The sequence below is a fragment of the Oncorhynchus clarkii genome, chromosome 33, assembly GCF_045791955.1.
Source record: "Oncorhynchus clarkii lewisi isolate Uvic-CL-2024 chromosome 33, UVic_Ocla_1.0, whole genome shotgun sequence".
Taxonomy (NCBI): domain Eukaryota; kingdom Metazoa; phylum Chordata; class Actinopteri; order Salmoniformes; family Salmonidae; genus Oncorhynchus; species Oncorhynchus clarkii.
Window position 1 is genome coordinate 30,354,534 of NC_092179.1, and position 26,881 is coordinate 30,381,414.

The following is a 26,881-nucleotide window of genomic DNA, read 5'->3' on the forward strand; positions in this document are numbered from 1 at the left end:
TTCTCTCCCCCTTCTCTTCTTCTCTCTCCCTTCTCTTCTTCTCTCCCCCTTCTCTTCTTCTCTCTCCCCTTCTCTTCCTCTCTCTCTCCCCTTCTCTTCCTCTCTCTCTCCCCTTCTCTTCCTCTCCCCCCCCCCCCCCCCTTTACAGGAGAGACGTAGGATAACCCAGTTCCATTACATCAACTGGCCAGACCATGACGTCCCCTCGTCCTTTGACTCCATCTTGGATATGATTGGTCTGATGAGAGAGTACCAGGAGCATGATGATGTACCCATCTGTATACACTGCAGGTACACACACACTCCGTGAAGCCGTCCATTTAAAGCTAGACACAATGGATAGAGTAGTGCTGAAACAATATCACAGGAGACACACACACACACACACACCATCACAGGAGACACACACACACCATCACAGGAGACACACACACACCATCACAGGAGAGACACACACACACCATCACAGGAGAGACACACACACACACCATCACAGGAGAGACACACACACACACCATCACAGGAGACACACACACACCATCACAGGAGAGACACACACACACCATCACAGGAGACACACACACACCATCACAGGAGAGACACACACACACCATCACAGGAGAGACACACACACACACCATCACAGGAGAGACACACACACACACCATCACAGGAGAGACACACACACACCATCACAGGAGAGACACACACACACCATCACAGGAGAGACACACACACACACCATCACAGGAGAGACATACACACACACACCATCACAGGAGACACACACAGCTGAGGAGGTCTGTGGGGGTCGCTCTCCAAACGACCAGCTCAGGTCTTTCTATTCCCCTTGGATTTCTGGTCCTCAATGAATTAACATTAAGAAGTCCCTTCAGGGCCGTCATCATTATTATCATCATCAGGCTGATTGGAGCCACATGTATGTTCCCCTACTGTCCCTGGGGATTCTCTGCTCACTACCGTGGGAGAATGTAGGGGGGAGACGGGATGTTGTGGCCAGGGGGGGAGGGGCTTAAGGATGTTAAGTGTGTCAACATAAACTCAGCAAGAAAATAAACATCTCACTGTCAACTGCCTTTATTTTCACCAAACTTAACATGTGTAAATATTTGTATGAACATAAGATTCAACAACTGAGACATAAACTGAACAAGTTCCACAGACATGTGACTAACAGAAATGGAATAATGTGTCCCTGAACAAAGGGGGGAAAATGAAAAGTAACACTCAGTATCTGGTGTGGCCACCAGCTGCATTAAGTACTGCAGTGCATCTCCTCATGGACTGCACCAGATTTGCCAGTTCTTGCTGTGAGATGTTACCCCACTCTTCCACCAAGGTACCTACAAGTTCCTGGACATTTCTGGGGGGAATGGCCCTATCCCTCACCTTCCGATCCAACAGGTCCCAGACGTGCTCAATGGGATTGAGATCCGGGCTCTTCGCTGGCCATGGCAGAACACTGACATTCCTGTCTTGCATGAAATCACGCACAGAACGAGCAGTATGGCTGGTGGCATTGTCATGCTGGAGGGTCATGTCAGGATGAGCCTGCAGGAAGGGTACCACATGAGGGAGGAGGATGTCTTCCCTGTAACGCACAGCGTTGAGATTGCCTGCAATGACAACAAGCTCAGTCCGATGATGCTGTGACACACCGCCCCAGACCATGACGGACCCTCCACATCCAAATCGATCCCGCTCCAGAGTACAGGCCTCGGTGTAACACTCATTCCTTCAACGATAAACATGAATCCGACCATCACCCCTTGTGAGACAAAACCGCGACTTGTCAGTGAAGAGCACTTTTTGCCAGTCCTGTCTGGTCCAGCGACGGTGAGTTTGTGCCCATAGGCGACGTTGTTGCCGGTGATGTCTGGTGAGGACCTGCCTTACAACAGGCCTACAAGCCCTCAGTCCATCCTCTCTCACCCTAATGCGGACAGTCTGAGTACTGATGGAGGGTTGTGCGTTCTGAGTGAAACTCGGGCAGTTGTTGTTGCCATCCTCTACCTGTCCCGCAGGGGTGATGTTAGGATGTATCGATCCTGTGCAGGTGTTGTTACATGTGGTCTGCCACTGCGAGGACAATCAGCTGTCCGTCCTGTCTCCCTGTAGCGCTGTCTTAGGCGTCTCACAGTACGGACATGGCCATGTCCGTCCTGTCTCCCTGTAGCGCTGTCTTAGGCGTCTCACAGTACGGACATGGCCATGTCCGTCCTGTCTCCCTGTAGCGCTGTCTTAGGCGTCTCACAGTACGGACATGGCCATGTTTTGCCCTGGCCATATCTGCAGTCTTCGTGCCTCCTTGCAGCATGCCTAAGGCACGTTCACGCAGATGAGTAGGGACTCTGGGCATCTTTCTTTTGGGGTTTTTCCAGAGTCTGTAGAAAGGCCTCTTTAGTGTCCTAATTTTTCATAACTGTGACCTTAATGGCCTACTGTCTGTAAGCTGTTAGTGTCTTAACGACCGTTCCACAGGTGCATGTTCATTAATTGTAAGGGAGACAGTGTTTAAACCCTTTAAAATGAAGATCTGTGAAGTGAATTCATAAAAATCCAAATATCTTTGAAAGACAGGGTCCTGGAAAAAGGGATGTTTATTTTTTTGCTGAGTTTATACAGTGAAGGGAAAAAGTATTTGATCCCCTGCTGATTTTGTACGTTTGCCCACTGACAAAGAAATGATCAGTCTATAATTTTAATGGTAGGTTTATTTGAACAGTGAAAGACAGAATAACCACAAAATAAATCCAGAAAAAAGCATTTCAAAAATGTTTTAATTGGTTTGTATTTTAATGAGGAAAATTAGTATTTGACCCCTCTGCAAAACATGACTTAGTACTTGGTGGCAAAACCCTTGTTGGCAATCAGAGGTCAGACGTTTCTTGTAGTTGGCCACCAGGTTTGTACACATCTCAGGAGGGATTTTGTCCCACTCCTCTTTGCAGATCTTCTCCAAGTCATTAAGGTTTCGAGGCTGACGTTTGGCAACTCGAACCTTCAGCTCCCTCCACAGATTTTCTATGGGATTAAGGTCTGGAGAGCTAGGCCACTCCAGGACCTTAATGTGCTTCTTCTTGAGCCACTCCTTTGTTGCCTTGGCTGTGTGTTTTGGGTCATTGTCATGCTGGAATACCCATCCCAGACCCATTTTCAATGCCCTGGCTGAGGAAAGGAGGTTCTCACCCAAGATTTGACGGTACATGGCCCCGTCCATCGTCCCTTTGATGTGGTGAAGTTGTCCTGTCCCCTTAGCAGAAAAACACCCCCAAAACATAATGTTTCCACCTCCATGTTTGACGGTGGGGATGGTGTTCTTGGGGTCATAGGCAGCATTCCTCCTCCTCCAAACACGGCGAGTTGATTTAATGCCAAAGAGCTCCATTTTGGTCTCATCTGACCACAACACTTTCACCCAGTTGTCCTCTGAATCATTCAGATGTTCATTGGCAAACTTCAGACGGGCATGTATATGTGCTTTCTTGAGCAGGGGGGCCTTGCGGGCGCTGCAGGATTTCAGTCCTTCAGTCCTTCACATAGTGTGTTACCAATTGTTTTCTTGGTGACTATGGTCCCAGCTGCCTTGAGATCATTGACAAGATCCTCCCGTGTTGTTCTGGGCTGATTCCTCACTGTTCTCATGATCATTGCAACTCCACGAGGTGAGATCTTGCATGGAGCCCCAGGCCGAGGGAGATTGACAGTTCTTTTGTGTTTCTTCCATTTGCGAATAATTGCACCACCTGTTGTCACCTTCTCACCAAGCTGCTTGGCGATGGTCTTGTAGCCCATTCCAGCCTTGTGTAGGTCCACAATCTTGTCCCTGACATCCTTGGAGAGCTCTTTGGTCTTGGCCATGGTGGAGAGTTTGGAATCTGATTGATTGATTGCTTCTGTGGACAGGTGTCTTTTATACAGGTAACAAGCTGAGATTAGGAGCACTCCCTTTAAGAGTGTACATAAAATACAAATCAATTTATAACATTTTTGACATGCGTTTTTCTGGATTTTTGTTGTTGTTATTCTGTCTCTCACTGTTCAAATAAACCTACTATTAAAATTATAGACGGATCATTTCTTTGTCAGTGGGAAAACGTACAAAATCAGCAGGGGATCAAATACTTTCCCCCCCTCACTGTATACCATAGCTTAGAACATACAGTCTCTGAATGTTAGTTCCGGCTGTAAATCCACCAAGCCTAATGGAAGCTGTGAGATGTAGTCGGTGTGTCTCTAGGCTGTGCATTCTGTTTCTTTCTGATTGTTGTTGTGTGTTGACAGTGCTGGCTGTGGGAGGACAGGCGCCATCTGTGCTATAGACTACACATGGAACCTACTAAAGGCTGGGGTACGTACAATATGAAACACACACACACACTCAAATTGTTGCTTTTGCTGTATCCTGGAGCACAGATAGACCACTGAGTGTATTGTTCTTGTTGGTTTGTAGAAGATTCCAGAAGATTTCAACGTGTTCCGGCTGATTCAGGAAATGAGAACACAGAGGCATTCAGCTGTTCAGACCAAGGTAATGTGGCATTCAGACCCAGATAATGTGGCGTTCAGCTGTTCAGACCCAGGTAATGTGGCATTCAGCTGTTCAGACCCAGGTAATGTGGCGTTCAGACCCAGGTAATGTGGCGTTCGGCTGTTCAGACCCATGTAATGTGACGTTCAGCTGTTCAGACCAAGGTAATGTGGCGTTCAGCTGTTCAGACCCAGGTAATGTGGCGTTCAGACCCATGTAATGTGACGTTCAGCTGTTCAGACCCAGGTAATGTGGCGTTCAGCTGTTCAGACCCAGGTAATGTGGCGTTCAGCTGTTCAGACCCAGGTAATGTGGCGTTCAGCTGTTCAGACCCAGGTAATGTGGCGTTCAGCTGTTCAGACCCAGGTAATGTGGCGTTCTGTGTTGCTGTGTCTGCGTCTCCATGGTTTAAAATGAACTTCTGGAGAGAGTTTGCTGCACTGAAAGTAAAGGGGCTGAATAATTTTGCACGCCCAATTTTTCAGTTTTTGATTTGTTAAAAAAGTTTGAAATATCCAATAAATGTCGTTCCACTTCATGATTGTGTCCCACTTGTCGTTGATTCTTCACAAAAAAATACAGTTTTATATCTTTATGTTTGAAGCCTGAAATGTGGCAAAAGGTCGCAAAGTTCAAGGGGGCCGAATACTTTCGCAAGGCACTGTATATGTATATGTGTCTGCGTCTCCATGGTTTAATATGTATATAAGTGCTGTCTTCAGTGTTCTGTGTTGCTGTATAATCCCAGTGGGCATTAGAACATCATGGCCCTGCCCGTCTGTGGGGAAAACAGCCTGTGGTTACCTAGATTACCTCACTGACTCATAGCAAAAACTTGACCTTTTTCAAATGCAATTTTCTTATTTCTTGACAAAGAGGTCAATAGGAAAGAATGTTGATTTTCCCTAATTTGTAGCCGTGGTTCAGGGGAATATGGACTGAGTATCTGAGTCTTGTTATGGTTTTAATATGAAGACAAGTGTTCTGCGTTGACTCACTGTCCACTTTCTGTCCCTTCTCTCCCTTCCCTCTCTCCCTTCCCTCTCTCCCTCCCCTCTCCATCTCCTATAGGAACAGTATGAGTTGGTTCACAGAGCCATCTCTCAGCTCTTTGAGAAACAGCTGCAGCTCCTGGAGAGCCCCACCAACTCAGAGATCCATGGTGGCATGGTGAGAACTATCGCAACACTACCCTAACACTACACTACCCTAACACTACACTACCCTAACACTACACTACCCTAACACTACACTACCCTAACACTACACATCCCCCCAACACACAACACACAACACTACAGCTCCTCAGAGCCCCACCAACTCAGAGATGCATGGTGAGAACTACCCCAACACTACACTACACTACCGCTCCTCAGAGCCCCACAATGCCATGGTGAGCATATCTCTACACAACATTAGCCTTTTCTACATTACCACACACTCTTACATTACAGCACCACCACATATAACATTACAGCACCACAACGTATAACATTACTGCACCACCACATATAACATTACATCACCACCACGTATAACATTACATTACAGCACCACCACGTATAACATTACAGCACCACCACGTATAACATTACATTACTGCACCACCACGTATAACATTACTGCACCACCACATAACATTACATTACAGCATCACCACGTATAACATTACATTACAGCACCACCACATATAACATTACATTACAGTACCACCACGTATAACATTACATTACTGCACCACCACGTATAATATTACATTACTGCACCACCACGTATAACATTACATTACAGCACCACCACGTATAACATTACATTACAGCACCACCACGTATAACATTACAGCACCACCACGTATAACATTACATTACTGCACCACCACGTATAACATGACATTACTGCACCACCACGTATAACATGACATTACAGCACCACCACGTATAACATTACATTACAGCACCACCACGTATTACATTACTGCACCACCACGTATAACATAACATTACATTACTGCACCACCACGTATAACATTACATTACTGCACCACCACGTATAACATTACATTACTGCACCACCACGTATAACATTACATTACAGCACCACCACGTATAACATTACATTACAGCACCACCACGTATAACATTACATTACAGCACCACCACGTATAACATTACATTACTGCACCACCACGTATAACATTACATTACAGCACCACCACGTATAACATTACTGCACCACCACGTATAACATTACATTACTGCACCACCACGTATAACATTACATTACTGCACCACCACATATAACATTACATTACTGCACCACCACGTATAACATTACATTACAGCACCACGTATAATATTACATTACTGCACCACCACGTATAACATTACAGCACCACCACGTATAACATTACATTACAGCACCACCAAGTATAACATTACATTACAGCACCACCACGTATAACATTACATTACAGCACCACCACGTATAACATTACAGCACCACCACGTATAACATTACATTACAGCACCACCAAGTATAACATTACATTACAGCACCACCACGTATAACATTACATTACAGCACCACCACGTATAACATTACATTACAGCACCACCACGTATAACATTACATTACTGCACCACCACGTATAACATTACATTACTGCACCACCACGTATAACATTACATTACTGCACCACCACGTATAACATTACATTACTGCACCACCACGTATAACATGACATTACAGCACCACCACGTATAACATTACATTACAGCACCACCACGTATTACATTGCTGCACCACCACGTATAACATAACATTACATTACTGCACCACCACGTATAACATTACATTACAGCACCACCACGTATAACATTACATTACAGCACCACCACGTATAACATTACTGCACCACCACGTATAACATTACATTACTGCACCACCACGTATAACATTACATTGCTGCACCACCACGTATAACATTACATTACTGCACCACCACGTATAACATTACATTACAGCACCACCACGTATAACATTACATTACAGCACCACCACGTATAACATTACATTACTGCACCACCACGTATAACATTACATTACTGCACCACCACGTATAACATTACAGCACCACCACGTATAACATTACATTACTGCACCACCACGTATAACATTACATTACTGCACCACCACGTATAACATTACTGCACCACCACGTATAACATTACAGCACCACCACGTATAACATTACATTACAGCACCACCACGTATAACATTACAGCACCACCACGTATAACATTACAGCACCACCACGTATAACATTACAGCACCACCACGTATAACATTACAGCACCACCACGTATAACATTACATTACAGCACACCACGTATAACATTACATTACTGCACCACCACATATAACATTACATTACAGCACCACCACGTATAACATTACATTACTTCACCACCACGTATAACATTACTGCACCACCACGTATAACATTACTGCACCACCACGTATAACATTACATTACAGCACCACCACGTATAACATTACTGCACCACCACGTATAACATTACAGCACCACCACGTATAACATTACAGCACCACCACGTATAACATTACAGCACCACCACGTATAACATTACATTACAGCACCACCACGTATAACATTACATTACAGCACCACCACGTATAACATTACATTACAGCACCACCACGTATAACATTACAGCACCACCACGTATAACATTACATTACTGCACCACCACGTATAACATTACAGCACCACCACGTATAACATTACAGCACCACCACGTATAACATTACTGCACCACCACATATAACATTACATTACTGCACCACCACATATAACATTACATTACTGCACCACCACGTATAACATTACATTACTGCATCACCACGTATAACATTACATTACAGCACCACCACGTATAACATTACAGCACCACCACGTATAACATTACATTTCTACCTCGCACAGCCCCAATACCTCCCAAATACTTGGCGTCACCACTCGAGCTAGACAATATTCTGCTTCTTCTTCCCCATCTCACAACACCCCATCACACTCACTCCCCCACAACACCCCATCACACTCACTCCCCCACAACACCCCATCACACTCACTCCCCCACAACACCCCATCACACTCACTCCCCCACAACACCCCATCACACTCACTCCCCCACAACACCCCATCACACTCACTCCCCCACAACACTAACACATGTCTGTCTTCTCTGAAGTGCTTCAGGTTCCAAATTCCTTCTCAGAAACAGAACGGCTGGCCATGTTGCCCCATTCTCCCCCGCTCTCTGCAATCACTCTCTCCCTCACTCACTCATTCTGTGTCACACACAAACACACTGTACTTTTTGTCTCCAGGAAATGTTATTAACTCACAATAATAAGAGCTTCTAAACTGATTCACTGAGCAGATGGGCTGGTCAGAGAGTTCTGCGAAGACAGACAGACAGACAGACAGACAGACAGGGCTGTGTTCTAAGAATTTGACTGGCCTCAAGGTGTGGCAGAACTGTCTGTGTTGCTCTCTTCCTGCTATCACAGCAGCCTGTCGAGAGGGAGTCTGGGGAAAGAAGGAATAGAATGAAGAGGGAGGGAGGGACCCTACCCATTTGCTTTAATTAGGTCCTCTCTGCCTCTCTCTTCCCTACAGAACATCTGTCTGGCAGAACACACAGACACACACTTTCACTCTGGCTGGGATTTAATTACTGTATCACACAAACACTGACTACTCTCTCTCTCTCACACACACACACACACACAGGATGTGTCCGAAGCTAAAGAAAGACAGGATGTTACTCCACGATGACAGAGGCCAAGCGAGAGAAAGAAAACTGACTTAGTCACACGATAAATCAAATCAAAATGTATTTGCCACCTGTGCCGAATACAACAAGTGTAGACTTTACCGTGAAATGCCGAATACAACAAGTGTAGACTTTACCGTGAAATGCTGAATACAACAAGTGTAGACTTTACCGTGAAATGCTGAATACAACAAGTGTAGACTTTACCGTGAAATGCTGAATACAACAAGTGTAGACTTTACCGTGAAATGCCGAATACAACAAGTGTAGACTTTACCGTGAAATGCCGAATACAACAAGTGTAGACTTTACCGTGAAATGCCGAATACAACAAGTGTAGACTTTACCGTGAAATGCCGAATACAACAAGTGTAGACTTTACCGTGAAATGCCGAATACAACAAGTGTAGACTTTACCGTGAAATGCCGAATACAACAAGTGTAGACTTTACCGTGAAATGCCGAATACAACAAGTGTAGACTTTACCGTGAAATGCCGAATACAACAAGTGTAGACTTTACCGTGAAATGCCGAATACAACAAGTGTAGACTTTACCGTGAAATGCCGAATACAACAAGTGTAGACTTTACCGTGAAATGCCGAATACAACAAGTGTAGACTTTACCGTGAAATGCCGAATACAACAAGTGTAGACTTTACCGTGAAATGCCGAATACAACAAGTGTAGACTTTACCGTGAAATGCCGAATACAACAAGTGTAGACTTTACCGTGAAATGCTGAATACAACAAGTGTAGACTTTACCGTGAAATGCTGAATACAACAAGTGTAGACTTTACCGTGAAATGCCGAATACAACAAGTGTAGACTTTACCGTGAAATGCCGAATACAACAAGTGTAGACTTTACCGTGAAATGCGAATACAACAAGTGTAGACTTTACCGTGAAATGCAGAATACAACAAGTGTAGACTTTACCGTGAAATGCCGAATACAACAAGTGTAGACTTTACCGTGAAATGCCGAATACAACAAGTGTAGACTTTACCGTGAAATGCCGAATACAACAAGTGTAGACTTTACCGTGAAATGCCGAATACAACAAGTGTAGACTTTACCGTGAAATGCCGAATACAACAAGTGTAGACTTTACCGTGAAATGCTGAATACAACAAGTGTAGACTTTACCGTGAAATGCTGAATACAACAAGTGTAGACTTTACCGTGAAATGCTGAATACAACAAGTGTAGACTTTACCGTGAAATGCTGAATACAACAAGTGTAGACTTTACCGTGAAATGCCGAATACAACAAGTGTAGACTTTACCGTGAAATGCCGAATACAACAAGTGTAGACTTTACCGTGAAATGCCGAATACAACAAGTGTAGACTTTACCGTGAAATGCCGAATACAACAAGTGTAGACTTTACCGTGAAATGCCGAATACAACAAGTGTAGACTTTACCGTGAAATGCTGAATACAACAAGTGTAGACTTTACCGTGAAATGCCGAATACAACAAGTGTAGACTTTACCGTGAAATGCCGAATACAACAAGTGTAGACTTTACCGTGAAATGCTGAATACAACAAGTGTAGACTTTACCGTGAAATGCCGAATACAACAAGTGTAGACTTTACCGTGAAATGCCGAATACAACAAGTGTAGACTTTACCGTGAAATGCCGAATACAACAAGTGTAGACTTTACCGTGAAATGCCGAATACAACAAGTGTAGACTTTACCGTGAAATGCTGAATACAACAAGTGTAGACTTTACCGTGAAATGCTGAATACAACAAGTGTAGACTTTACCGTGAAATGCCGAATACAACAAGTGTAGACTTTACCGTGAAATGCCGAATACAACAAGTGTAGACTTTACCGTGAAATGCCGAATACAACAAGTGTAGACTTTACCGTGAAATGCCGAATACAACAAGTGTAGACTTTACCGTGAAATGCCGAATACAACAAGTGTAGACTTTACCGTGAAATGCTGAATACAACAAGTGTAGACTTTACCGTGAAATGCTGAATACAACAAGTGTAGACTTTACCGTGAAATGCTGAATACAACAAGTGTAGACTTTACCGTGAAATGCTGAATACAACAAGTGTAGACTTTACCGTGAAATGCCGAATACAACAAGTGTAGACTTTACCGTGAAATGCCGAATACAACAAGTGTAGACTTTACCGTGAAATGCCGAATACAACAAGTGTAGACTTTACCGTGAAATGCTGAATACAACAAGTGTAGACTTTACCGTGAAATGCCGAATACAACAAGTGTAGACTTTACCGTGAAATGCCGAATACAACAAGTGTAGACTTTACCGTGAAATGCTGAATACAACAAGTGTAGACTTTACCGTGAAATGCCGAATACAACAAGTGTAGACTTTACCGTGAAATGCTGAATACAAGCCCTTAACCAACAGTGCAGTTCAAGAAGAAAATATTTACTAAGTAGGCTAAAATAAAAAGTAACACAATAAGAATAACGAGGCTATATAGAGGGGTACCGGTACTGAGTCAGTGTGGAGGCTATATACAGGGGGCACCGGTACTGAGTCAGTGTGGAGGCTATATAGAGGGGGTACCGGTACTGAGTCAGTGTGGAGGCTATATAGAGGGGGTACCGGTACTGAGTCAGTGTGGAGGCTATATAGAGGGGTACCGGTACTGAGTCAGTGTGGAGGCTATCTACAGGGGGTACCGGTACTGAGTCAGTGTGGAGGCTATATAGAGGGGTACCGGTACTGAGTCAGTGTGGAGGCTATATAGAGGGTACCGGTACTGAGTCAGTGTGGAGGCTATATACAGGGGTACCGGTACTGAGTCAGTGTGGAGGCTATATACAGGGGTACCGGTACTGAGTCAGTGTGGAGGCTATATACAGGGGGCACCGGTACTGAGTCAGTGTGGAGGCTATATACAGGGGGCACCGGTACTGAGTCAGTGTGGAGGCTATATAGAGGGGTACCGGTACTGAGTCAGTGTGGAGGCTATATACAGGGGGCACCGGTACTGAGTCAGTGTGGAGGCTATATAGAGGGGTACCGGTACTGAGTCAGTGTGGAGGCTATATACAGGGGGCACCGGTACTGAGTCAGTGTGGAGGCTATATACAGGGGGCACCGGTACTGAGTCAGTGTGGAGGTTATATAGAGGGGTACCGGTACTGAGTCAGTGTGGAGGCTATATACAGGGTGCACCGGTACTGAGTCAGTGTGGAGGCTATATACAGGGGGCACCGGTACTGAGTCAGTGTGCAGGGGTACAGGCTAGTTGAGGTAATCTGTTCATGTAGGTGGGGGTGAAGGGGCTATGTATAGGTAACAAACAAACAGCGAGTAGCAGCAGTGTACAAGAGGGGGGGGGGGGTCAATGTAAATTGTCCGGTGGCGATTTTTATGAGCAGTCTAATGGCTTGGGGGTAGAAGCTGTTGAGGAGCCTTTTGGTCCTAGACTCCGGTACCGCTTGCCGTGCGGTAGCAGAGAAAACAGTCTATAATTTGGGTGACTGGAGTCTCTGACAATTTTATGGGCTTTCCTCTGACACCGCCTATTATATAGGTCCTGGATGTACTGGGCCGTTCACACAACCCACTGTAGGTCAGATGCCGAGCAGTTGCCATGCCAGGCGGTGATGCAACTGGTCAGGATGCTCTCGATGGTGCAGCTGTAGAACCTTTTGAGGATCTGGGGGCCCATGTCAAATTTTTCCAGTTTCCTGAGGGGGGATAAGGTTTTGTCGTGCCCTCTTCACGCCTGTCTTGGTATATTTGAACCATGATAGTTGTGATATATATACACACATACACATTTTTGTAATAATGACAATTGCAACAATACTGAATGAACAATGAAACTTTTATTTTAACTTAATATAATACATATGGGCTTTTGGATGGGTGTTCTTAAGGTGATTCCACCTGGTTGGTGGTATGTTTTGATTTAGCCATTGCTGACCCCATGCTTACATCTTTATCACAAATAAGACACCTAACATCTGAAAAGCGGTTCCTTCGTTCATTTATTCCATAGGATATTTTTAGATTCACTTAAAATAAGGTCTGTGTTTCGTGTAGGCTTACACCACCGTGCCAATTTTACAACTGTGTAGATATCCATAGGACAAGGTAACTCTGATCAATATTGGCTAAATATAAGCCAAGATTTTGTAGAGTGGATTTATGAAAATATTTAGACAAACGTTACCTTATCCTAGTGAGATTTACACGGGTACCAAAACGCAGAGGTGGTTTAAACCTGAACGAAACACAGACCTTATCTGAAGTAGATCAAGACATTCTCTATGGAAGACATGAACAGAGGCGGTTTAAACCTGAACGAAACACAGACCTTATCTGAAGTAGATCAAGACATTCTCTATGGAAGACATGAACAGAGGTGGTTTAAGCACAAAACACAGACCGTATCTGAAGTAGATCAAGACATTCTCTATGGAAGACATGAACAGAGGTGGTTTAAACCTGAACGAAACACAGACCTTATCTGAAGTAGATCAAGACATTCTCTATGGAAGACATGAACAGAGGTGGTTTAAACCTGAAGTAGATCATGACATTCTCTATGGAAGACATGAACAGAGGTGGTTTAAACCTGAACGAAACACAGACCTTATCTGAAGTAGATCATGACATTCTCTATGGAAGACATGAACAGAGGTGGTTTAAACCTGAACGAAACACAGACCTTATCTGAAGTAGATCAAGACATTTTCTATGGAAGACATGAACAGAGGTGGTTTAAACCTGAAGTAGATCAAGACATTTTCTATGGAAGACATGAACGGTAAAATAACGAAGGAACCCCTTTCAAGTTCAGCCGCAAGTTATTACAGGAATTATAACGCGTCAACTATTTCTCTCTAAACCATATACCTTTGACTATTACGAGCCTGCTGCTGCCTACCACCCCTCAGTCAGACTGCTCTATCAAATATCAAATCATAGACTTCACTATAATAAACACACAGAAATACGAGCCTTAGGTCAAATCTGGAAACTATCACCTCGAAAACAAAATGTTTATTCCGTTCCGTATTTTATCTAACGGGTGGCATCCATCAGTCTAAATATTCCTGTTACATTGCACAACCTTCAATGTTATGTCATATTAGTTTGCAAAGAGCCTTGTGGCCCAAACTGTTGCATATACCCTGACTCTGTGTGCAATGAACACGAGAAGTGACACAATTTCACCTGGTTCACCTCTGCTAACCTGGATTTATTTTAGCTAAATAGGCAGGTTTAAAAATATATACTTGTGTATTGATTTTAAGAAAGGCATTGCTTTTTATGGTTAGGAACACGTTGGAGCAACGACAGTCGTTGATTGATTGTTTTTTATAAGATAAGTTTAATGCTAGCTAGCAACTTACCCTGGCTTGCTGCATTTGCGTAACAGGCAGTCTCCTCGTGGAGTGCAATGTGAGGCAGGTGGTTAGAGCGTTGGACTAGTTATAACTGCAAGATTGTGTCCCCCGAGCTGACATGGTGAAAATCTGTCGTTCTGCAGACCGAGGCAGAACGTTCCTAGGCCGTCATTGAAAATAAGAATGTGTTCTTAACTGACTTGCCTAGTTAAATAAAGGTGTAAAATTTTAAATAAATAAAAATTGGTGCCCAAAAATACCGACTTCCGATTATGAAAACTTGAAATCGGTCCTAATTAATCGGCCATTCCGATTAATCGGTCGACCTCTAGTGTGTATTCTGTGTACTGTAATCATGTCTATACAGGCACATCTATAGTCCCACTGTTGGCTATGTTTAGCAACTAGTTAGCAACAAATGCTTTTATACATAAACACTGTTTGGACACAGACTACCCAGTATAATCTCCCTATTTAGGAACAGAAGACTGGGACAATGGCAGGACCAATAGCCACACACACCACACACACTGGCACACATGACCAGGGTGACCTGAGCTGACCTCCTTACCTCATTGTGTTTGATATAGATTTGGACGCTACACACACGCCTACTGTTCAGCCAGCCCCTGGGACCATGTATAGGAAACCCCAGTGATGATACGAACAGGACTGGAAACCATGTTGCCTTGCTGTTATTAGAACCAGTGCAGACAGACCCAAATGATAAACGGTACATTAGCTAAAGTTTTTATTTTCTTATTTTCTTCATCCCTCTGTTTCTTCTCCTCTTCAGGACGATGGGCTCAGCCCAGAGAAAGCTGGACACCACTCAGACGAGGAGCGATGGGACACACCGCCCCCCAAACCACCCCGCGTACGCAGGTACAGTACAGTGACTTCATCACGTATTCAACAACACTGTATATACTCAGCCCTGGTTGGTGTTCTAGCCTGCTGTTTGTCTGGAAATTGGAAATGTGTTTTTTTGCATATCCCAACTTCCCCTGAGAGACGCTCCAACCGTTAGGCTGCCGTCCACCCAACATTCCTCTGTGTGTGTGTGTGTTTTGACCCTGTACCGGCACCCCCCTGTATACAGTGTTGTTATTTCACTGCTGCTCTTTAATTTCTTGTTACTTTAACTTTTATTCTTCTCCGTGTTTTTTGAAACTGCGCTGTTGGTTAGGGGCTCGTAAGGAAGCACTGTCAGGTCTACCTGTTCTATTCAGCACATGTGACTAATACAATTTGATTTGATGTTTTGAGTGTGTATTTAGTGTGTGTGTGGGGGATGTTTTGAGTGTGTATTTAGTGTGTGTGTGTGTGTGTGTGTGTGTGGGGGGGATGTTTTGAGTGAGTGTGTGTGTTCACCAGTGTCTAGATACGGCTGGAATTCATCAGGGACTCAAGGTCAGACACAGTGAATCATGGTCCTCACACACATTCTCAGTGTCACCACATCACCATGTCATCACGCCCCCAAAAGTCACATCTATGGACTGGTCTAGGACCTGTACTCAGTACTGGAGGCTCTTTCTGGTCTAGGACCTGTACTCAGTACTGGAGGCTCTTTCTCGTCTGGTCTAGGACCTGTACTCAGTACTGGAGGCTCTTTCTGGTCTAGGACCTGTACTCAGTACTGGACGCTCTTTCTGGTCTAGGACCTGTACTCAGTACTGGAGGCTCTTTCTCGTCTGGTCTAGGACCTGTACTCAGTACTGGAGGCTCTTTCTGGTCTAGGACCTGTACTCAGTACTGGACGCTCTTTCTGGTCTAGGACCTGTACTCAGTACTGGAGGCTCTTTCTCGTCTGGTCTAGGACCTGTACTCAGTACTGGAGGCTCTTTCTGGTCTAGGACCTGTACTCAGTACTGGAGGCTCTTTCTGGTCTAGGACCTGTACTCAGTACTGGAGGCTCTTTCTGGTCTAGGACCTGTACTCAGTACTGGAGACTCTTTCTGGTCTAGGACCTGTACTCAGTACTGGAGGCTCTTTCTGGGCTGGTCTAGGACCTGTACTCAGTACTGGAGACTCTTTCTGGGCTGGTCTAGGACCTGTACTCAGTACGTCTGACCATTGCGTGAATCAAACCCTCAGTAATGTTATATTAGGAGCTCTGTGGTTGTCATCATCCCATCATGCCCTACTCATCAACAACATACAGGTACCTGCCAAAATAAAGGAAACACTTGAGTAAATGAGGACACAGAGTATATTGAATGTGTGGTCCATACAGGTCTGGTTCCTGAGTTAATTAAGCAATTAACATCCCATCATGCTTAGGGTCATGTATAACAATACCCAGTTTTGCCCATTATCTTGGCTACCATGGCTAGAAGAAGAGATCTCAGTGACTTTGAGTCTCAAATGAGCATGGGGAGGTTAGTGTGTGTGTGTTTGTGTGTTTGTGTGTGTCAGTCACCAGATTTCAACCTAATGGAACATTTATGGTAGATTCTGAAGCAGTGACTGAGACAGCGTTTTCCACCACTATCAACAGAACCCCAAATGATGTAATTTCTTGTGGAAGAATGATCTCGCGTCCCTCCAATAGAGTTCCAGACACTTGTAGAATCTATGCCAAGGTGCATTGAAGCTGTTCTGGCTCGTGGTCCATTGAAGCTGTTCTGGCTCGTGGTGGCCCAACACCTTATTAAGACACTTTATGTTGGTGTTTCCTTTATTTTGACAGTTACCTGAACCTACTGACCGTAACAGAGATCTTCAAGCCACTTGCCTGACTGTGCTCCTAGCCGGCTGACTGTGCTCCTAGCCGGCTGACTGTGCTCCTAGCCGGCTGACTGTGCTCCTAGCCGGCTGACTGTGCTCCTAGCCGGCTGACTGTGCTCCTAGCCGGCTGACTGTGCGCCTAGCCGGCTGACTGTAGTCTCTCTGAGAACACACTGACTGTGCTCCTAGCTGACTGTGCTCCTAGCTGACTGTGCTCCTAGCTGACTGTGCTCCTAGCCAGCTGACTGTGCTCCTAACCAGCTGACTGTGCTCCTAGCCAGCTGACTGTGCTCCTAGCCAGCTGACTGTGCTCCTAGCCAGCTGACTGTGCTCCTAGCCAGCTGACTGTAGTCTCTCTGAGAACACACTGACTGTGCTCCTAGCCAGCTGACTGTAGTCTCTCTGAGAACACACTGACTGTGCTCCTAGCTGACTGTGCTCCTAGCTGACTGTGCTCCTAGCTGACTGTGCTCCTAGCCAGCTGACTGTGCTCCTAGCCAGCTGACTGTACTCCTAGCTAGCTGACTGTAGTCTCTCTGAGAACACACTGACTGTGCTCCTAGCTGACTGTGCTCCTAGCTGACTGTGCTCCTAGCTGACTGTGCTCCTAGCCAGCTGACTGTACTCCTAGCCAGCTGACTGTACTCCTAGCCAGCTGACTGTAGTCTCTCTGAGAACACACTGACTGTACTCCTAGCCAGCTGACTGTACTCCTAGCCAGCTGACTGTACTCCTAGCCAGCTGACTGTGCTCCTAGCCAGCTGACTGTGCTCCTAGCCAGCTGACTGTGCTCCTAGCCAGCTGACTGTGCTCCTAGCCAGCTGACTGTACTCCTAGCCAGCTGACTGTAGTCTCTCTGAGAACACACTGACTGTGCTCCTAGCCAGCTGACTGTGCTCCTAGCCAGCTGACTGTGCTCCTAGCCAGCTGACTGTAATCTCTCTGAGAACACACTGACTGTGTGTGTGTGCTGCTCAGTCATGTGCAGGGCATTAACCTGCGTTTGTCATCATGTGATCTTTATTTGGCACATGTCCACATCCTGCTGAAAGTGTGAGAGTTCAGGAGATGGAACTTGACAGTTCACACACCTTTCTGAAGAGCTGAATGTTCCATCCCCCTGTGGTTACCGTGGTTACCATGTCACCCACTCTAGCAGACTACCTCAGTTTCCTGGAAAGAAAGGCTGGTCGACTGATCTGAGTTCCATTCAGCCAGATTCCACTGTGTTGTCACATTGGAGGTCTACCGTGGTATTACCCCTGTGTTCACTGGGTGACTGTGTTACCCCCTGTGTTCACTGGGTGACTGTGTTACCCCCTGTGTTCACTGGGTGACTGTGTTACCCCCTGTGTTCACTGGGTGACTGTGTTACCCCCTGTGTTCACTGGGTGACTGTGTTACCCCCTGTGTTCACTGGGTGACTGTGTTACCCCCTGTGTTCACTGGGTGACTGTGTTACCCCCTGTGTTCACTGGGTGACTGTGTTACCCCCTGTGTTCACTGGGTGACTGTGTTACCCCCTGTGTTCACTGGGTGACTGTGTTACCCCCTGTGTTCACTGGGTGACTGTGTTACCCCCTGTGTTCACTGGGTGACTGTGTTACCCCCTGTGTTCACTGGGTGACTGTGTTACCCCCTGTGTTCACTGGGTGACTGTGTTACCCCCTGTGTTCACTGGGTGACTGTTACCCCCTGTGTTCACTGGGTGACTGTTACCCCTTGTGTTCACTGGGTGACTGTGTTACCCCCTGTGTTCACTGGGTGACTGTGTTACCCCCTGTGTTCACTGGGTGACTGTGTTACCCCCTGTGTTCACTGGGTGACTGTGTTACCCCCTGTGTTCACTGGGTGACTGTGTTACTCCCTGTGTTTACTGGGTGACTGTTACTCCCTGTGTTTACTGGGTGACTGTGTTACCCCCTGTGTTTACTGGGTGACTGTGTTACCCCCTGTGTTTACTGGGTGACTGTGTTACCCCCTGTGTTCACGGGGTGACTGTGTTACCCCCTGTGTTCACGGGGTGACTGTGTTACCCCCTGTGTTCACGGGGTGACTGTGTTACCCCCTGTGTTCACGGGGTGACTGTGTTACCCCATGTGTTCACGGGGTGACTGTGTTACCCCCTGTGTTCACGGGGTGACTGTGTTACCCCCTGTGTTCACGGGGTGACTGTGTTATCCCCTGTGTTCACGGGGTGACTGTGTGACCCCCTGTGTTCACGGGGTGACTGTGTGACCCCCTGTGTTCACGGGGTGACTGTGTTACCCCCTGTGTTCACGGGGTGACTGTGTTACCCCCTGTGTTCACGGGGTGACTGTGTTACACACATTGTATTGGATGATCTGCTCTTATGTTCTGATGTATTTCAGGTAGATTGCTGTGGTAAATCCATGATATTATGTACGTTTGGAGAAGTTGTGTTTGATGTAGATACATGTTGTGCCCCTCTATTGTAGTGTACATTGACGTCTGCCATCTAGTGGTAGAATTTTAGCATAAATTTGAAGTTTGAATTGCTATCGCTGTCTTAATTTCTCTCTCCCATTTTCTCTCCCCCCCCCTCGCCATCCTCCTCTCGCTCCGTCTCTTGCGTTCCCCCCCTCTCTCTCCCCCTCTCTCTTCTCTCCTTTCTCTCCTCTCTCTCTCCCTCTCTCTCTCTCTCCCTCTCTCTCTCTCCTCTCTCTCCTCTCTCTCCCTCTCTCTCTCTCTCCCTCTTCCCCCCCCCCTTCTCAGCAGTCAGTTGGAAGGGGACGTGAAAGAGGAGATCCTTCAGCCCCCAGAGCCTCGCCCGGTTCCTCCCATCCTGACCCCGTCTCCCCCCTCTGCCTTCCCCACCGTCACCAACGTACGTCAGGACAACGACCGCTACCACCCCAAGCCGGTCATCCACGTCCTATCCTCTGCACAACAACAACAACAACAACAGCAGCAGCAGCAGCCCCAGAAAGCCCAACAGTCCCCCGACCTGAAGGACAACTATAACAAGACATCGTTGGATAGTGTCCCCTCAGGAGGCCCCCCTGCCCAGGCCCCCTCTCCCTCCTCCCCCTCCCCAGTGGATGGGGCAGTGCGTCTAGAGAGGAAGCTGAGTATTGAGATACAGAAGGTTCCGTTACAGGAGGGTCCTAAGAGCTTCGATGGTAACAGCAGGCTGCAAAGATCCCTTGCCTTCAAGGCCCGGTCCAACACCTCCAGTTCCTCTCTTTCTGAGGACTCAGGGGCCGACGGGGGGCCCCCCAACATGACGCACCAGGGCGCCTTCGGACCCCTCCCCTCCCGCCCCAACCACCTGCCCCTTAAGGGGGAGAAGGCGGGTCAGGCAGGCTGGATCAGCCCAGAGAAAGCCCCCACACCTCCAGCCCTGGTGGCTGGGTCAGAGAGCACCCCCACCTCCAATCTGACCTCTTCCCAGCCCCACTCCTCCACCTCCACCCCTGTCAGGACTGCTCTGAGCTTCACCAATCCTCTGCACTCAGACTTCCCTGATGTGAAGGGAGATGGAGGAGGGGAGGGTTCCAGACCCTCCTGGTCCTCCAAGGCTACGGCCACAGTTACGGTGGCCCACGGCGAACACCCGCCCAGGAAGGTGTCGACCATGTCCATCGCCGAGCAACGGTCGCCGACGGAAACGGCATCAAGTACGTGGTTACGTTAGAGCTTTTACTAACTAGCCTACTTCCCTAACTCTGTTGGGCTGTGGTACTACTGACTAAAACAGACTAGGGACCAGACACAGGGACAGAAGATGGGCTGGGAGTGGGGTCAGAGCTGGGTTCAAACACTATTTGAAATCATTGCAAATACCTTATCTGTGCTTGAGAGAGCTTGCCTGGGGGCAATTTACATCTCCAGGAAGACTAAAGCAAACGCTGAAAGTATGTTAAAGATTTCAAATAGTCTTTGAACCCAGGTGGTCTGGCTGGGGTCCTATTATAAGGGCTGACTAAGGGTCAGTGGTTGTTGTGGTCAGCTTTAGGGTGGAGTAGCAGCTGACAGGCAGATCTAGGGTCAGTTTGTGGAGAGCTGGAGTCTACGTCCGTGGCCAGAGGGCACTGGCAGGCCACACTGTAATGACAGGCTGTTGAAGGCAGTCTAGACACACACACACAGACAAGGTATGGAGACCACAGATCTACATAAACACACAGCACTGCGAGGGACAATGGAGACTGACCAGTCCAACTGACAGTTTCAGACCACTGGCTTGCCATATAGAGTAATTATATACACACAGACTTGCTTATGGACTGCTTATGTGGAGAATTAACATTTGAATTATGTATAAAACAGATAATGTTTGGATACATTGAATATATTGTTATAAAACTTGTTAAACCATGGAACTAAAATGATCGTCTTGTAACCCCCCCCCCCAAAAAAGTGTCAATAAACTGAATTATTTCTGTATTGTTTCTTCCAACTCTGACCTGCTATAGTCACTCATTTTCTTAACTACAGTAAATACATAATCTGCCATTTTACCATGGTAACCCAGTCCTAGTCCGCTGTAGGATGAGGACAACACACACACACACACACACACACATAATGGTGTCTCACTGGAGCTAATAAACTGACCACGGCACGATAGTGTCACACCACACTGTCCATGTTATTAGATGGTGTCTAGATCCATATTTCATCTGCTCCAGCAGACCTTGGTTTAGGGTTTAGGCTGTAGACTCCAGCAGGCCTTGTTTAGGTTGTCGACTCCAGCAGGCCTTGTTTAGGTTGTCGACTCCAGCAGGCCTTGTTTAGGCTGTAGACTCCAGCAGGCCTTGGCTTAGGCTGTAGACTCCAGCAGGCCTTGGTTTAGGGTTTAGGCTGTAGGCTCCAGCAGGCCTTGGTTTAGGGTTTAGGCTCCAGCAGGCCTTGGTTTAGGGTTTAGGCTGTAGATTCCAGCAGGTTTAGGGTTTAGGCTGTAGACTCCAGCAGGCCTTGGTTTAGGGTTTAGGCTGTAGGCTCCAGCAGGCCTTGGTTTAGGGTTTAGGCTGTAGGCTCCAGCAGGCCTTGGTTTAGGGTTTAGGCTCCAGCAGGCCTTGGTTTAGGGTTTAGGCTGTAGATTCCAGCAGGTTTAGGGTTTAGGCTGTAGACTCCAGCAGGCCTTGGTTTAGGGTTTAGGCTGTAGGCTCCAGCAGGCCTTGGTTTAGGGTTTAGGCTGTAGGCTCCAGCAGGCCTTGGTTTAGGGTTTAGGCTGTAGACTCCAGCAGGCCTTGGTTTAGGGTTTAGGCTGTAGGCTCCAGCAGGCCTTGGTTTAGGCTGTAGACTCCAGCAGGTTTAGGGTTTAGGCTGTAGACTCCAGCAGGCCTTGGTTTAGGGTTTAGGCTGTAGGCTCCAGCAGGCCTTGGTTTAGGGTTTAGGCTGTAGGCTCCAGCAGGCCTTGGTTTAGGGTTTAGGCTGTAGGCTCCAGCAGGCCTTGGTTTAGGGTTTAGGCTGTAGACTCCAGCAGGCCTTGGTTTAGGCTGTAGGCTCCAGCAGGCCTTGGCTTAGGCTGTAGGCTGTAGACTCTAGCAGGCCTTGGTTTAGGGTTTAGGCTGTAGACTCCAGCAGGTCTTGGTTTAGGGTTTAGGCTGTAGACTCCAGCAGGCCTTGGTTTAGGCTGTAGACTCCAGGCTCAAGTTGGAGTTACCATAGTATTATGTGACAGTGAAGGGACAGAACAGGACGGTACAGGATGCTGAGTGGGGCTATGTAAAGATGGTGGAGTTTTGTCTATGGGTTGTGTGGGAGGAAACAGCTGGTAAGTCTTAACATGAGGGGTAATGTAACTCTTAGGTGGGGTTATGTTGAGGGGTAATGTAACTCTTAGGTGGGGTTATGTTGAGGGGTAATGTAACTCTTAGGTGGGGTTATGTTGAGAGGGATAATGTAACTCTTAGGTGGGGTTATGTTGAGGGGTAATGTAACTCTTAGGTGGGGTTATGTTGAGAGGGATAATGTAACTCTTAGGTGGGGTTATGTTGAAAGGGGTAATGTAAGACTTGTCAGTCTGTTATTGGATGATTTGTTGACTGTGTGAAATGTTCTGAGTGTGAGATGAGTAAACATCTGATCATGTGTGTCTACGGGTGCTGCTGTTCATGTGTCTGCGCTCATGGCATGTGGTGCTTTCTGCCCTTCCGTGCTTGGCGGGGGAGGTGTGTCTGCCTGCATGTCAGCCCATTGGAAGTGGGCCATTAGCGGTGCTCTGTGGGCCAAAGCATGGATTAATCTAACATCTGTCTGTGGTGCAAACAGGGCTGGTGTTCTGCTGGCCCCCGGCTGCCCCACGGCTCCCTATATAGTGCACTACCTTTGACAAAAGGGTGCCTTTTGGGACACAGACTGTAATGTACCAGGCTGTTTATTCTTTCCCCAAGGAGAGATGTTGCTTGACCTCAACAGGGTGTTTCAGACAGGAGAGAGGTTGCTGGGCCTCAACAGGGTGTTTCAGACAGGAGAGATGTTGCTAGGCCTCAACAGGGTGTTTCAGACAGGAGAGATGTTGCTAGGCCTCAACAGGGCGTTTCAGACAGGAGAGATGTTGCTGGGCCTCAACAGGGCGTTTCAGACAGGAGAGGAGACTAGACACGCTAGAATAGCCATTTGAGCATCCGTGCATAATCGCAGACTTCTAGACAGGAAATAAAGTGGGTTATGGATGCACAAATGGCTCTGCTAGCAGGCGAGTGGTGTGGATAACCTGAAGCTAAGCACAACTGACTACAGCTCAATAATGTGTTTTAATAATGAACAATGTCTCCTGGAACCTTTTTCTGCTTGTGTTTCCCTCTGCCCTTTGTCAGAGTAGTGTTAGGCTGGGTCTGAGTGAGGAAGAAAACAGTGTCTGGGAGGATAGTTGATGTGGAAAGACTCCTCAGTAGAGATGGAAGGATGGAGATAGTGGGGAAGAAAACAGTGTCTGGGAGGATAGTTGATGTGGAAAGACTCCTCAGTAGAGATGGAAGGATGGAGATAGTGGGGAAGAAAACAGTGTCTGGGAGGATAGTTGATGTGGAAAGACTCCTCAGTAGAGATGGAAGGATGGAGATAGTGGGGAAGAAAACAGTGTCTGGGAGGATAGTTGATGTGGAAAGACTCCTCAGTAGAGATGGAAGGATGGAGATAGTGGGGAAGAAAACAGTGTCTGGGAGGATAGTTGATGTGGAAAGACTCCTCAGTAGAGATGGAAGGATGGAGATAGTGGGGAAGAAAACAGTGTCTGGGAGGATAGTTGATGTGGAAAGACTCCTCAGTAGAGATGGAAATATGGAGATAGTGGGGAAGGGATGGAGAGGAGAGTGCTGTGAGCATGTGAGATGTCAGGCTTGGATGAGTTGAGGCAGACTGAGCAGGCAGTTTGTGTGTGTGTGTGTGTGTGTGTGTGTGTGTGTGTGTGTGTGAGAGAGAGAGAGAGAGAGAGCGGCCAAGCACCAGGAGATGTTTCAGTGGGCCCTGGAAAGGTGGGTGGCTGGGATGGATTTGTGTGGGGGGGGAACAGTGCATGTGTACCAACCAACCGTGTGCACGGGTGTAAAGCCTCCTATACTGCCACGCTACACACAATGGCCTGACAATCACTTAACTGCCCAGAGATGGGATTTTGATCAAAGGCAGCTGATGGGAATCGAGCGATATCCTAATCATGATCTCAAAATCACCTGATCTCTGATTGTATGATCTCTTCGCTTGTGATTGAAACAGCTGTGATTTGATGGGAATGATTGAATGGTTTGGTGTTGATTCTGGCTCTGCTTGGCTTTGTGGCGTGTTGTCTTGGGGTGGTTATGGCTCTGAATCTGGGAGGATGTATTCTGAGCTTGTCTCTCTGGCTGCATCTGAAATGGTACCTTTGTCTTTACACTGCACTACTTCACCTAGGGCTCTGGCTAAAAGTAGTGCACTACTTCACCTAGGGCTCTGGCTAAAAGTAGTGCACTACTTCACCTAGGGCTCTGGCTAAAAGTAGTGCACTACTTCACCTAGGGCTCTGGCTAAAAGTAGTGCACTACTTCACCTAGGGCTCTGGCTAAAAGTAGTGCACTACTTCACCTAGGGCTCTGGCTAAAAGTAGTGCACTACTTCACCTAGGGCTCTGGCTAAAAGTAGTGCACTACTTCACCTAGGGCTCTGGCTAAAAGTAGTGCACTACTTCACCTAGGGCTCTGGCTAAAAGTAGTGCACTACTTCACCTAGGGCTCTGGCTAAAAGTAGTGCACTACTTCACCTAGGGCTCTGGCTAAAAGTAGTGCACTACTTCACCTAGGGCTCTGGCTAAAAGTAGTGCACTACTTCACCTAGGGCTCTGGCTAAAAGTAGTGCACTACTTCACCTAGGGCTCTGGCTAAAAGTAGTGCACTACTTCACCTAGGGCTCTGGCTAAAAGTAGTGCACTACTTCACCTAGGGCTCTGGCTAAAAGTAGTGCACTACTTCACCTAGGGCTCTGGCTAAAAGTAGTGCACTACTTCACCTAGGGCTCTGGCTAAAAGTAGTGCACTACTTCACCTAGGGCTCTGGCTAAAAGTAGTGCACTACTTCACCTAGGGCTCTGGCTAAAAGTAGTGCACTTAATCATTAGGAATAGGGCACCATTTCAGATGTACCTGTTTCTCGCTGTCGTTTGATTGTTGATTGGCCGTCAATTTGACCTTTGACCCCTGGTAATAACCCCTGCTGTACTCTGACCTCTGACCCAGACAGTGACCAGAGTGAAGATTCCCCTCCCCCTCTACCTGAGAGAACCCCAGAGTCCTTCATTTTGGCCACAGGTGTGTTTTAACGGTCCCAGTCTTGGTCTCATACATCAGGAATGGTGAGCTGTAGTAAGATGTCTGGCATCATGAGACGACAGACAAGGGAGGGTCTGCAATTTCCAACATCCTGGAGAGCCAATGTGTTGCAGGCTTTTGTTCCATCCCAACTGTAAGTTAACACATCTGATTTAAAATGATCAACTAATCATAGTCTCCTATTTTAAATTGTGAAAAGGGGAATTGAGTGTTTTAGACCTGGGCTGGAATAAAAACCTGCACCTTCGGGCATTCTTCAGCCCTCCAGGACTGGCTCCACCCCTTGGTCTGCCCGCTGTCTTCTGCTGCAGTGTGGTGGCTTGACACAAGAGGGCGCCAGAAACAACTCTGCAGACCTTGAACATGGATAGTTTTGCCGCCTTCTCAGTCATCTCAGCTTCAGAACTTCCAGATGACTTTTGTTATGACTGTTGTTGATGAGAGAGCATGGAAATGAAATGACCAGATTTTTAGTTAAGTCAACTCTGATTCTCTGCAGTATATATCCAGTCTGGAAGCCAGACACCACCATATGAAGGGGGGGGGCTCCTCGAGTGGCTCCTCGAGTGGCTCAGCGGTCTAAGGCACTGC

General features: G+C 46.8%; 1 protein-coding gene across 4 annotated transcripts in view; it reads left to right on the forward strand.

Annotated features, from left to right (window-relative positions):
• The window catches only part of LOC139392808 (tyrosine-protein phosphatase non-receptor type 12-like), a 74,085-nt gene that overhangs the window by 39,812 nt on the left and 7,392 nt on the right, over positions 1 to 26,881 (forward strand). The window contains exons 8-14 of one of the 4 annotated variants that reach the window (XM_071141070.1): positions 149 to 291; positions 4,306 to 4,372; positions 4,475 to 4,552; positions 5,624 to 5,722; positions 15,581 to 15,669; positions 20,254 to 21,158; positions 26,198 to 26,269. In XM_071141070.1, the coding sequence (XP_070997171.1) occupies positions 149 to 291; positions 4,306 to 4,372; positions 4,475 to 4,552; positions 5,624 to 5,722; positions 15,581 to 15,669; positions 20,254 to 21,158; positions 26,198 to 26,269 (1,453 nt within the window). The remainder of the gene's footprint in view (positions 1 to 148; positions 292 to 4,305; positions 4,373 to 4,474; positions 4,553 to 5,623; positions 5,723 to 15,580; positions 15,670 to 20,253; positions 21,159 to 26,197; positions 26,270 to 26,881) is intronic. The other 3 variants (XM_071141072.1, XM_071141073.1, XM_071141074.1) reach the window with 3 other exon arrangements.